This window comes from Neoarius graeffei, chromosome 28, assembly GCF_027579695.1.
Source record: "Neoarius graeffei isolate fNeoGra1 chromosome 28, fNeoGra1.pri, whole genome shotgun sequence".
NCBI lineage: Eukaryota > Metazoa > Chordata > Actinopteri > Siluriformes > Ariidae > Neoarius > Neoarius graeffei.
This window is the reverse complement of record NC_083596.1, coordinates 20720664-20734786: the sequence shown is the minus strand read 5'-3', so window position 1 is coordinate 20734786 and position 14123 is coordinate 20720664. Positions and strand designations below refer to the sequence as shown.

Sequence of the window (14123 nt, the reverse complement as noted above, 5' to 3'; positions counted from 1 at the left end):
TTTCCTAAAAAGTGTCTGTGCGTGGTGCCTCTTAATACACTGACACCAGCCTCAGTCCATTCCTTGTGAAGCTCTCCCAAGTTCTTGAATCAACTTTTCTTGACAATCCTCTCAAGGCTGCAGTCATCCCTGTTGCTTGTGCACCTTTTCCAGCCAGCCTTTTCAGCAATGACCTTCTGTGGCTTACCCTTCTTATGGAGGGTGTCAATGATCATCTTCTGGACAACTGTCAAGTCAGCAGTCTTCCCCATGATTGTGCTTGCATGTACTGAACTAGACTGAGAGATACAGGGTATTTATTGTCTGAATCATAATTTCTCAAACTTGAAATGAAATATGGGCGGCAAGGTGGTGTAGTGGTTAGCGCTGTCGCCTCACAGCAAGAAGGTCCGTGTTCGAGCCCCTTTCTGTGTGGAGTTTGCATGTTCTCCCCGTGTCCACGTGGGTTTCCTCTGGGTGCTCCAGTTTCCCCCACAGTCCAAAGACATGCAGGTTAGGTTAACTGGTAACTCTAAATTGACCATAGGTGTGAATGTGAGTGTGTATGTGTCAGCCCTGTGATGACCTGGCGACTTGTCCAGGGTGTACCCCGCCTTTCGCCCATAGTCAGCAGGGATAGGCTCCAGCTTGCCTGCGACCCTGTAGAACAGGATAAAGCGGCTAGAGATAATGAGATGAGATGAGACATTTTTTTGTGCTGTAGGCCATAATTATAAAAATAAAAACAGAAAAATAGTTGAAACATTTTAGTTTACATGTCTAGAATATATAAAATTTTCAATTTCTTAAATAACTGATGGAAAATATTGAACTTTTGCACAATATTCTAATTGTTTCGATGCACTAATATATATATATATATATATATATATATATATATATATATATATATATATATATATATATATATATATATATGCAGTTGTGGTCAGAAGTTTACATACAGTGACATGCATGTCATCTTGGATATGAATGTCATGGCAATATTTGGGCTTTCAGTAATTTCTTTGAACTGTTCTTTTGTTGTGGCAGAATGTATAGCACACATCTTTAATAAAAAAAAACACTAGAATTTGATGCACAAATTTTTATTTTTTGAGGTTCTCTGAAATCAAGACAAGGTCAAAATTATACATACAGGGTCAAAAATATACATACAGCACACCTAATATTTGGGTAAAATGTCTCTTCGCAAGATTCACCTTGACCAAACATTTTTAGTTAGCATGAACAAGCTTCTGGCAGAATTCTGGTTGGATATTTCATGACTCTTCATGGTAGAATTGGTAGAGTTCAATTAATTTTTTTTTTCTTGGCATGGACTCGACTTATAAGCATGGTCCATATATTTTCAATAGGGTTGAAGTCAGGACTTGTTTTAAGCTTAATGTTAGCCTGCTTTATCCTCCACAACTAGCTCTGACGTGTGTTTGGGTTCATTGTCCTGTTGTAACTCCCAAGTCGTGTTCAAGTTTCTGATGGTTTATGCTGAAGAATTCTGAGGTTGTCCTCCTTCTTCATTATTCCATCCACTTTGTGCAATGAATCAGTTCCACTGGCAGCAAAACAGCCCCACAGCATGATGATCCTACCACCATCACCAGCTGGTACAGTGTCCCCTGTACATGGTGGTTATTGTGGCCAAACAGCTCGATCTTTGTCTTGCTCCGTTTTTGAGATATAGGCCATGAAAATATGTGACCTAATATTGATCTAGGTCAAAGGTCAATAGGTCAAAGCTATAAATATTCATTAAAACATGTTTTGCTATGGCAAAGGAGCAAGGCTGGCTCAAAGACCATGAAAAATAGACAAACTGACTTTTTGCTATAGAGTCACCTAATTGACAAGTTCAAGGTCAGTGAAAATAGGTCAACGCGCTTAACTATTTTGACCCCCCCCCCCAAATAGGTTCTCCATACCCAATTTGGTGAAAATTCATGAAAAAATTAGGGAGGAGTAGTGATTTAATGCATAAGTGACCTTTGACCTAATTCTGGCAAAAGGTCAAGGTCAGAGGTCAAATGAGTGCAAAAAAAAGTATTAAGGTATTGAGGTATTTCACTCACGTGACCAAGTCATGTGATGCTGCCATTTTGGATGGCACGGCTCGAATCAGTTTGAATGTGAGGAAGGCGACAAACGAAAAACATAAAAGAAAAAGGAGCGAGATGCAGAAAACACCTTCACTATCCAGCGACGTAGGGCATTTACAGGGCGAGCAGAGGGAGAGGTATTTGCAAAAATTGAGGTTAGCAGGCTTAGAGAATGACGTTTACCTGCTTCCACCAGGATTGTTCACTGACGTACGGAAGTACATGAAGCCCTCGTCTTTACCTGACTTCGGCCCACATGATCTGTATACCTATGTCGTTAAAAACCCATCGCCATACACAGGTATTGATCTGAAAGCGTATAAGAGTTTGGATGCCTACAAATATTTTGTGTCAGGCTGGGTAACATGCCTACATCAGCGGGTCGTCCCTGGAGCCGGTGGTCGCCATCTGATTACAGCTAAGGTTTGTTCACATTTTCATTTACTTTCGGTCCTCAGGATAAACAAAATGTTATTAAATGTCATTGAAATAACTTCTTAGTCTGTTGAGACATGGCCCGTTATAAATTTGCTGTTACCAGGCAATGACCAAGAACTGTATTATTAGGGTCGGTGTAGTTGTAGCAGTGTATTAGCAACTAGCTGTTAGCACTAGCTAATGTCAACAACATCGTAGCTGGTATGTTACTGTAGCAATATTTACGTTCAGTCATTTGGATGACTGTTAAAACCTTTCAGTCTCAAGTTTTTCCTTTACTGGATTTACTAGTTTACTGAGCTAGCGCGCTCGGCCAAGCCGGGAGCCATCGCGCGCTCGCCGGCCAAGCCGGGAGCCATCGCGCGCTCACCGGCCAAGCCGGGAGCCATCGCGCGCTCGCCGGCCAAGCCGGGAGCCATCGCGCGCTCGCCGGCCAAGCCGGGAGCCATCGCGCGCTCGCCGGCCAAGCCGGGAGCCATCGCGCGCTCGCCGGCCAAGCCGGGAGCCAGCGCACGCTAGCTCAGTAAACTAGTAAATCCAGTAAAGGAAAAACTTGAGACTGAAAGGTTTTAACAGTCATCCAAATGACTGAACGTAAATATTGCTACAGTAACATACTAGCTACTGTTGTTGACATTAGCTAGCTTGCCGTCCAAAATGGTGGACACCGGGGCGTCACGTGACCCTGTGACGTCAGGTGAAATACCTCAATAAGGGCCATGGAAGAATTTTGTCTAGCTTGTCCTGGTACTGTACCAGGTGGTCTCATCCATAGCTGTTCCTGAAAATTTTATGACGTCTTAAAATGACACAATGACGTCATGTGACGTCATGTATGTTATGGAGCTCACAGATGGTCACTATCTATGTTTCATCCAAATATCTTGAAAACTGAGAGAGAAATGACCCTTGTCTAACTACTACTACAACGTGTACACTAAACCTAAGCAATTTCAAGATCCCATTTCCACTGAAGTGATCTCATCTCATCTCATTATCTCTAGCCACTTTATCCTTCTCCAGCAGGGGTGGGCAATTATTTTTTCCATGGGGCCACATGAGAAACAGAAAATTTTGTGGCGGGCCGGACCAAAAGGCTGAACTAAATTCTGCATAATATTAATTGTATTTCTTTATATAAAGCAGTAAATAACATTGTTTTTACAAGCTGCTAAGACTGGTAAGAGTATGGAAAAAACGAGGTTGCCTTACAAAAAATGTCATTTATTCAATCAAATTTCCCAAAACAATGGTTAAAATGTGAACATTTGTACCATTTTTTTTCAGTCACATTCACCCCAAAACACAATAAAGGCATCACAACATTGTCTTTCTACTCCAAATATCAAGCAAGATACATCATATTATAATAATGATGCCCACATTTGTAGTCTAATCACATCATTTGGTGTTTTTCAGTTTTTCGGATCTGCTCTTCGCAAACTAAACACACGGCTTTATCTCTGACTTCAGTAAATAAATACTTAGCAGTCCATGTTTTGTTGAAAGCCCTGCATTCGGCATCTACCTTTCTTCTTTTTGCGGACATTTTGGGGGCTAAAGTCTTCTTATGACCTGCTCGCAACAACGTCGATTCGGTGTAGGTATCAGATCTACAGATCGGCTCGGGCTCCGGCGCCTGCTGGTGACGTCACACTATATGATTGGCTGGACCATTTGAAGGATGACATACAAGTTTGTGGTTGGTCTGGACAAATTACGAAAGTAGTTATCGCGGGATTAGGTTTTGTGGGATTTCATGTCATGTTCATGTTGCGCGTATTGCATTTTTGTTGAACACAACTTCAAAATAAAAGCAATGCACATTCAGTCCATGCATGAGGTCTCATCTCATCTCATTATCTCTAGCCGCTTTATCCTGTTCTAAAGGGTCGCAGGCAAGCTGGAGCCTATCCCAGCTGACTACGGGCGAGAGGCGGGGTACACCCTGGACAAGTCGCCAGGTCATCACAGGGCTGACACATAGACACAGACAACCATTCACACTCACATTCACACCTACGGTCAATTTAGAGTCACCAGTTAACCTAACCTGCATGTCTTTGGACTGTGGGGGAAACCGGAGCACCCGGAGGAAACCAACGCAGACACGGGGAGAACATGCAAACTCCACACAGAAAGGCCCTCGTCGGCCACGGGGCTCGAACCCGGACCTTCTTGCTGTGAGGCGACAGCGCTAACCACTACACCACCGTCACTGAAGTGATAATAAATAATAATGATAAAATAATAAAATCTGCAGTAATCTTCCTCAATGTATCCATGATGATAAAAATGTATTGAATACTGTACATTATGATTAAAAGAAGAAGAAGAAACCTTTATTTGTCACATGCACACTTCAAGCACAGTGAAATTCATCTCATCTCATCTCATTATCTCTAGCCGCTTTTATCCTTCTACAGGGTCGCAGGCAAGCTGGAGCCTATCCCAGCTGACTACGGGCGAAAGGCGGGGTACACCCTGGACAAGTCGCCAGGTCATCACAGGGCTGACACATAGACACAGACAACCATTCACACTCACATTCACACCTACGGTCAATTTAGAGTCACCAGTTAACCTAACCTGCATGTCTTTGGACTGTGGGGGAAACCGGAGCACCCGGAGGAAACCAACGCAGACACGGGGAGAACATGCAAACTCCACACAGAAAGGCCCTCGTCGGCCACGGGGCTCGAACCCGGACCTTCTTGCTGTGAGGCGACAGCGCTAACCACTACACCACCGTCACTGAAGTGATAATAAATAATAATGATAAAATAATAAAATCTGCAGTAATCTTCCTCAATGTATCCATGATGATAAAAATGTATTGAATACTGTACATTATGATTAAAAGAAGAAGAAGAAACCTTTATTTGTCACATGCACACTTCAAGCACAGTGAAATTCATCCTCTGCATTTAATCCATCTGAAGCAGTGAACACGTGCACACACCCAGAGCAGTGGGCAGCCACACCAGAGCGCCCGGGGAGCAGTCAGGGGTCAGGTACCTTGCTCAAGGGCACCTCAGCCCAAGGCCGCCCCACGTCAACCTAACTGCATATCTTTGGACTGTGGGGGAAACCGGAGCACCCGGAGGAAACCCACGCAGACACGGGGAGAACATGCAAACTCCGCACAGAAAGGCCCTCGCCGGCCACGGGGCTCAAACCCAGAACCTTCTTGCTGTGAGGCGACAGCGCTAACCACTACACCACCGTGCTGCCCACCTGAGCCATTAAGTAAATAATAACCTTATTGCAATTTAACCAGCCCTGGAACTGATTTGGTGGAAAAGGGGTAACAGAAAGGCCCTCGCTGGCCGCAAACCCGAAGCCTTCTTGGCAACTGTGCTAACCACCGTGCCACCCAAAACACAAACATCCCACAAAAATCAACCACACACACACACACAAATAACATGTCCAGTTTGTGTCCCCCCCCCAACAATTACATGAATAACATGTCTAGTTTTGTGGAGCTTCCAAGGCAGAGATGAGACAGTACCGATCCAATGTGCGTGGTAAGATGGCGGCCACATGGCTTCACCCCGGCTGGCCAATGAGCTATCTCGATCTTTTACGTAGAGTTCAGTGGTGGAACTTAAGTGAGCAGGAATACGAAATAATTTTAAAGCACTGCTTTATGCGATACAGCAGAGATATGACAGTACCGATCCAATGTGCGTGGTAAGATGGCGGCCACATTGCTTCACCCGGACTGGCCAATGAGCTATCTCGATCTTTTACGTAGAGTTCAGTGGTGGAACTTAAGTGAGCAGGAATACGAAATAATTTTAAAGCACTGCTTTATGCGATACAGTGTGACAGTACAGGGTAGTCAAAATTCATTTGGGCAAAATGTGTAATATTTCTAGCCTATGCTTATTTTTTTCTTTTCTTTTTATTTTGTGAAGCTTTGTTGCCAAGGGGAACGTATGTGCGGGGGACTTTTTGCTACCCGGACGCATTTCTATTGTGCATTCAGGAGCAATCGCCGCCGCGCTTTAGAAAACATGGCAGCTCAGGTGAGAGATACAAGATGCTTTCTTAACACTTTCTCTCTTTTTTTCCGTTAATATCAGTTTGGTTGTAGTTTTTATAATCGGCTTTGTTTGAAAAAGGTAAAATAAAAATATATATTCATATTCATCGTGACTTATTTTTGCATATTCCGAGTCATAGTCATACTGTACAGCTTGGACTTCAAAACAACCCATGCACATAGTCCTTAAATATGTCTATTTTCCCACATTTGTATAGATTCTTCTTATTTTTATAACTACTTTCTGACCACCAAAGCACATTTCTTGTATGTGAGAACGGAATTGGCAATAAACCCGGTTCTGATTCTGATCGAGACGGCGGGCGAAGAACTCTTCCTGGATGCACGTGTAATTCTTCAGAAACAGAATCAAAATTCCTTTATTGTTATTGGACAGAGTAAAACGAAATTGGTAAGCAGTCCTAACTGCATGGACTCAAGAAGTAGCAAGAGCAAAAATAAATAGGTATGTGAACCCATACACACGTGCAAGGAAGAAAAATCGTGTGTATGTGAGTGCAAAAAGTCGCTCGTAACTGCCTGGTTACACTGAAACAGCAGATCTTGGCGACTGAATTTAGCAAAGCCTCTCAGACATGTGAACAAAAACGCACGGAAAGGGCATCGAAATTAAAGGAGAGCCGCTCGCCGCCATCATCTGCTAATTTCCTAAAGGTTTCTTTCTGTAAACAACGTGTGATTATCAGATTTCCCGGCTTGGGAGATGTAAATCCGTTCTTGTATTGCACAAATAAGTTCGATCCTTTAACCGATGCCATAAGTGTGTGCTGCTTTTCTGTTGCTAAATTGCTAACTAGCAGTGTTTAGCTTTCTAGCTAGTTAGTCTGTTACTTTATACACCTCCTGCAAGCAAAGGAGAACACGCCTTGCTTTAATTTTCGACCATTTTATTATATTAAGGAAAAATACTTGCTGTTTCATCAGTCATATATTATAATTAATTCTCGGATTTATCTAGCATGGCTAGTTTTGTATGCTAGAAACTTCTGTTGTAGGCTGCAGTGTCGCCATGGCAACGTGCTTTAGTGCGTTGTGGCGCACGCGCTGAACAGCTTTTTAATCTTTCCTTTATATGACGTTTATTATATATATATATATATATATATATATATATATATATATATATAAAAAGTGTGTGTGTATATATATATATATATATATATATATATATATATATATATGAGAGAGAGGCATGTATGTATGTGTGTGTGTATATATATATATATATATATATATATATATATATATATATATATATATACACACACACACATATATACACACACACAGTGGTGCTTGAAAGTTTGTGAACCCTTTAGAATTTTCTATATTTCTGCATAAATATGACCTAAAACATCATCAGATTTCCACACAAGTCCTAAAAGCAGATAAAGAGAACCCAGTTAAACAAATGAGACAAAAATATTATACTTGGTCATTTATTTATTGAGGAAAATGATCCAATGTTACATATCTGTGAGTGGCAAAAGTATGTGAACCTTTGCTTTCAGTATCTGGTGTGACCCCCTTGTGCAGCAATAACTGCAACTAAACATTTCCGGTAACTGTTGATCAGTCCTGCACACCGGCTTGGAGGAATTTTAGCCCATTCCTCCATACGGAACAGCTTCAACTCTGGGATGTTGGTGGGTTTCCTCACATGAACTGCTCGCTTCAGGTCCTTCCACAACATTTCGATTGGATTAAGGTCAGGACTTTGACTTGGCCATTCCAAAACATTAACTTTTTTCTTCTTTAACCATTCTTTGGTAGAACGACTTGTGTGCTTAGGGTCGTTGTCTTGCTGCATGACCCACCTTCTCTTGAGATTCAGTTCATGGACAGATGTCCTGACATTTTCCTTTAGAATTCGCTGGTATAATTCAGAATTCATTGTTCCATCAATGATGGAAAGCTGTCCTGGCTCAGATGCAGCAAAAAAGGCCCAAACTATGATACTACCACCATCATGTTTCACAGATGGGATAAGGTTCTTATGCTGGAATGCAGTGTTTTCCTTTCTTCAAACATAACGCTTCTCATTTAAACTAAAAAGTTCTATTTTGGTCTCATCCGTCCACAAAACAATATTCCAATAGCCTTCTGACTTGTCCATGTGATCTTTAGCAAACTGCAGATGAGCAGCAATGTTCTTTTTGGAGAGCAGTGGCTTTCTCCTTGCAACCCTGCCATGTACACCATTGTTGTTCAGTGTTCTCCTGATGGTGGACTCATGAACATTATCATTAGCCAATGTGAGAGAGGTCTTCAGTTGCTTAGAAGTTACCCTGTGGTTCTTTGTGACCTCGCCGACTATTACACACCTTGCTCTTGGAGTGATTATTGTTGGTCGACCACTCCTGGGGAGGGTAACAATGGTCTTGAATTTCCTCCATTTGTACACAATCTGTCTGACTGTGGATTGGTGGAGTCCAAACTCTTTAGAGATGGTTTTGTAACCTTTTCCAGCCTGATGAGCATCAACAACGCTTTTTCTGAGGTCCTCAGAAATCTCCTTTGTTCGTGCCATGATACACTTCCACAAACATGTGTTGTGAAGATCAGACTTTGATAGATCCCTGTTCTTTAAATAAAACAGGGTGCCCACTCACACCTGATTGTCATCCCATTGATTGAAAACACCTGACTCTAATTTCACCTTCAAATTAACTGCTAATCCTAGAGGTTCACATACTTTTGCCACTCACAGATATGTAATATTGGATCATTTTCCTCAATAAATAAATGACCAAGTATAATATTTTTGTCTCATTTGTTTAACTGGGTTCTCTTTATTTACTTTTAGGACTTGTGTGAAAATCTGATGATGTTTTAGGTCATATTTATGCAGAAATATAAAAAATTCTAAAGGGTTCACAAACTTTCAAGCACCACTGTGTGTGTGTGTGTGTGTGTGTGTGTGTGTATATATTAATTACACTATTTATTTATTTATTTACAATGTTGTAAAAGATGACAAGCACGAAAGTACCGGAGGTGCGTGATCTCACCAGGATAGAGAGAATCGGTGAGTGCATGCTTGTCCTTGCTTCTTTGATCAAACCTTGAGCTCTAGAGTGTATTAAGTGTCCTGAGTGCATATGATCAGTTCTGTGTTTTTAAAAAGCTGTTGGTTAATTGTGTGTCTTCAGGTGCACACTCACACATTCGAGGCCTTGGCTTGGACGATGCTTTGGAACCACGACAGGTAAAAATCCTCACACTGCCTTTTCATATGGTGCAGTTACTTTAACACAGCAATTCAGCAACACCAATCTGCTGAGTGCATAATCATCCATCCATTATCTGTAGCTGCTTATGCCGTCCTACAGGGTCTCAGGCAAGCTGGAGCCTATCCCAGCTGACTACGGGCGAAAGGCAGGGTACACCCTGGACAAGTCGCCAGGTCATCGCAGGGCTGACACATAGACACAGACAACCATTCACACTCACACCTATGGGCAATTTAAAATTTTTTTTTTGGGGGGGGGGCTTTTTTCACCTTTATTGGATAGGACAGTGTAGAGACAGGAAATGAGCAGGAGAGAGAGACGGGGAGGGATCGGGAAATGACCTCAGGTCGGAATCGAACCCGGGTCCCCGGATTTATGGGTATGGCACCTTATCCACCTGAGTCACGATGCCCCCACCTACGGGCAATTTAGAGCCACTAGTTAACCTAACCTGAGTGGATAGTATCTCCATCCTTGACTCTTGTATGCTGCATAAATGGGAACAAAAAAATATATTTTTGAGATTTAAAATTGACCACAAAGTTGGCATTCGAGCTGAGCCAGCCAGTCCTGAGTGCGTGACATCACAGCGGTAACTGGTTTTAAGGCCAAGGCCTTTGACAGCCATAGACCGAAGCCAGACTCGGCAGGCGAGAGTGGTTGCAATGGCGTCTTCGTTCGGATTTATTGGAGATTTTTCGGATTCCTCAGATAGTAATACATCTGACTGTGATAGTCCTGAAATTGGAGTGTGTGTACATGCTACTGCTATACATGTAGGACCGCATCAGTTCGAACCATCGGAAAGTGAATCCGATAGTAACACATTGACCACGGAAGCCCCCACCTTACGAAATAAAGCCAGAGAGCAAAGCCGTCTAGAGAATTGGATGGAATTGAACTGGCAGTCTCATGTGACACTCGTTAAAACAGGATAGGTGTTATAACTTATGAAACATACATGTACATGCATGCATTTTCACTGATAAAATGTAAAAGGCTAATTAAATAATCAGATGAATTGAGACGATCACATTCTGAAGCAAATTAAATAATCTTATACCGGTAACTTAAAGGTGCCCTTCCACCAAAAACGTTTAATACTGGCTCTTTTTGAAATACCATAGTTCACTCCGAGTTGCATATGCATGCTGTATGTGAAAATGTAATTCTACTCCCATTCCCTGTATTAGCTTATGAAAGAAAATAGTCGGAAAAACAAGCAAATCTGAAAAAGCCCTACAGACTTGCATCACTTCGAAAATTAGTATTCATGGCCTCGCCCACCTTAGCTTGCGACCGCCCACAGGAAGAAAGTTCGGATTTAAGTGCGAGGAGAGATAGCAGAGCCCATCTCGTCAGTAGCTAACGAAGAGGACCTAACAGCAAGCTGAAAACATGGCTGAACAAGTTCGTGCCTGTGTTATTTGTGGCAGTAACACATCAACGTTGCATTTCTTGCCCAAGATAGAAGAGGTGAAGAAGAAATGGTTGGAATTTATCTTTGGAACACCACCAGCAAAGTATAATGCAGCGTTAGTACTGTGTTCTGATCATTTCAACCACAGTGACTTTTCAAACTTTGGTGCCTTCAGTAGTGGTTTTGCTTCGAGGTTGTTTTTAATACCTGGATCTGTACCGTCGAGACGATCGACCACCAGCTCACAAGCTGTAAGTAAAACATGAACTTTTTGTTTGAAGGCTTTTGTTACAAAATAGCATGTTCATATTCTCCACATTAGCATGCATGATATGGTCACAAGCTAGGCAGGGATGAGAGTTTTCCGCTTTTCGGCGGATTTCCGCTTTTTCCAAGTAAAAAAACGACCTTTTTATATTATGCCAAATCCGTTGAGATTTTTTTTTTTTAATTAATTTCGGGGGGTTGGGGTATGTTCCTTCATGCTGTTCAAACTTTATTAACTCCAACGATGTTTACACATTATTTGTAAGTCGCCATCTTTAGTCTCGTTTAAATCTCGTTGAATGTGATGTAAAATTCGTGTTATCTACATTATTATTGGTCAAAACATCGATGTCGATACCATAATAGCCAATCAAAACAGTTTTTACAAAGACACCCACATCCGCTTGTTCTGACCCACTGGAGATAGCATCACAGTGCTGTTAGCCAATCAGAGGTAACACGTTTACTGATTGGCTAACAGCAATCAGATGTAACACGTTTACATGTCATGAATATTAATGAGAGAGCTGAAATCCTGTCGTTCTCCCGCCACCCACTCCTCCACCAAACTAGAACAGCCTGAAACAGGAGAACCACAGCATTTTTTTTTTCACCAAAACCGGCTCACTGGGCATTCATTCATGCTAGAGACCACTGCACAATTAATGAAAAACGATGCAAGGAGACCTTTAAACACAATACAAGTTACATGTATTAATCTAAATGCAGGTAAACAACGACTGTTATGTAACCAAATGAAAGTCGGAGCTTACCCGTCTGTTCTCTCGCTTCTTGAAGGGCGATCTTGTGGCCGATTGTTTTGAAACAATCTGACTTTCAGTTCTTCATTCATTCGCTTCTTCCATGTGAGGGCGAGATGTTGCTGCTGAGGCAAGCATATCCAGCGGAGAAATCTGACGACTGGGCCACTCATTCTCCATTTTCTCCATACTGAGTACTCCGCCATTACTGCTCGGCTCACACTCTGGGAGAACTGGTGCAACTGAACTTGCTTTCCTTTTCTTGTAGTTTTCTTTTCCTTTAATTGTTGGTACTGCACCCTCTTTCAATACGGGCTTATAGCCAACGCTCCTCAACAGATCAGAGGTTTCGTACGAGTCATCAATAAAATGTGCCTGTGACCTTCTCGCAAAACGCGTCCAAGTCTTTACAGTTTGAACATTCTTGGGCCATGAATGCAACGTAAATCCACCTTCTGTCGTGTTGCTGCACCCACCAGCAACACATTTACGTGGCATGGCGATAACTTAGCTCAAAATGGAGGATCGAAGTTGCAGTCAGCTCTGTGTTTTAGTATAGCGAAAATGGCGATGAGCCCAATAACCTTCCTGCTGTGACGTCACAGATGTCAAGGTCATTCACTCAGACCGCTACCTATATGAATCGTTTTAATCGTAAAAATTACTGTATTAGATTTATTGTTAACGCTTAAAACTATTCCTGTGCTGTTCTTGAGGTCTCAAGGCATTTATAGACAAAAAGTGAAGCCATGGTTCTGCATGCCTCCTTTTAAAGAGATTTTTCAAGTTTTTGGGGTGTGGGAGTAGACAAATATGCTTGCTTTATGCAAATGTATGGAGCCAGGTCAGGAAGGATAAGGCTGGACACGTCACTAGTGATGCTCAAACGTTGGTCCACCCCTTCATTATGTCCTGCTTAGATTATTGTAACTCCCTACTAAATCCCTTCAAAGACTACAATACATTCAGAACTCTGAAGTGAGGCTCCTAACCCATACCATACCATCTGCCCATATCACCCCGATTCTTTCTCAGCTTCACTGGCTACCAGAATTAAATAAAAAATCATACTACTCACCTTCAAAGCTCTCTATAACCTTGCTCCTTCTTATATCTGTGATCTCATGACCCCTTATATTCCATCCCGCTCTCTCAGATCCTCTAGCTATAATCTCTTTGCTGTTCCTCACACTAGACTCTGTACCCTGGGTGGCAGGTGCTTCAGTGCCATGGCCCCCAAGCTCTGGAATTCCCTTCCTCAACCCCTCCGTGACTGCTCTTCTCTTCCTTTCTTCAAATCTCATCTCAAAACCTTTTCTGTTTCATGAACATTTCTCCACCAGTGCATAAACTCGCCACTCTTTAGCACCTTTTTTTTTTGTGTGTGTGGTGTTTTCTCTGACCTATATAAAGTGACCTTGAGTTTGAGAGAGGCGCTATATACAGTGGTGCTTGAAAGTTTGTGAACCCTTTAGAATGTTCTATATTTCTGCATAAATATGACCTAAAACATCATCAGATTTTCACACAAGTCTTAAAAGTAGATAAAGAGAACCCAGTTAAACAAATGAGACAAAAATATTATATTTGGTCATTTATTTATTGAGGAAAATGATCCAATATTACATATCTGTGAGTGGCAAAAGTATGTGAACCTCTAGGATTAGCAGTTAATTTGAAGGTGAAATTAGAGTCAGGTGTTTTCAATCAATGGGATGACAATCAGGTGTGAGTGGGCACCGTTTTATTTAAAGAACAGGGATCTATCAAAGTCTGATCTTCACATCACATGTTTGTGGAAGTGTATCATGGCACGAACAAAGGAGATTTCTGAGG

The 14123-nt window shown here is 41.9% G+C and overlaps 1 protein-coding gene across 1 annotated transcript in view; it reads left to right on the top strand.

Moving 5' to 3' along the window:
• The first annotated feature begins 6505 nt into the window (after positions 1 to 6505).
• The window catches only part of ruvbl2 (RuvB-like AAA ATPase 2), a 63789-nt gene continuing 56171 nt past the window's right edge, over positions 6506 to 14123 (top strand). The window contains exons 1-3 of the mRNA XM_060912123.1: positions 6506 to 6568; positions 9580 to 9634; positions 9759 to 9814. Of these exons, the coding sequence (XP_060768106.1) occupies positions 6557 to 6568; positions 9580 to 9634; positions 9759 to 9814 (123 nt within the window). The 5' untranslated portion in view covers positions 6506 to 6556. The remainder of the gene's footprint in view (positions 6569 to 9579; positions 9635 to 9758; positions 9815 to 14123) is intronic.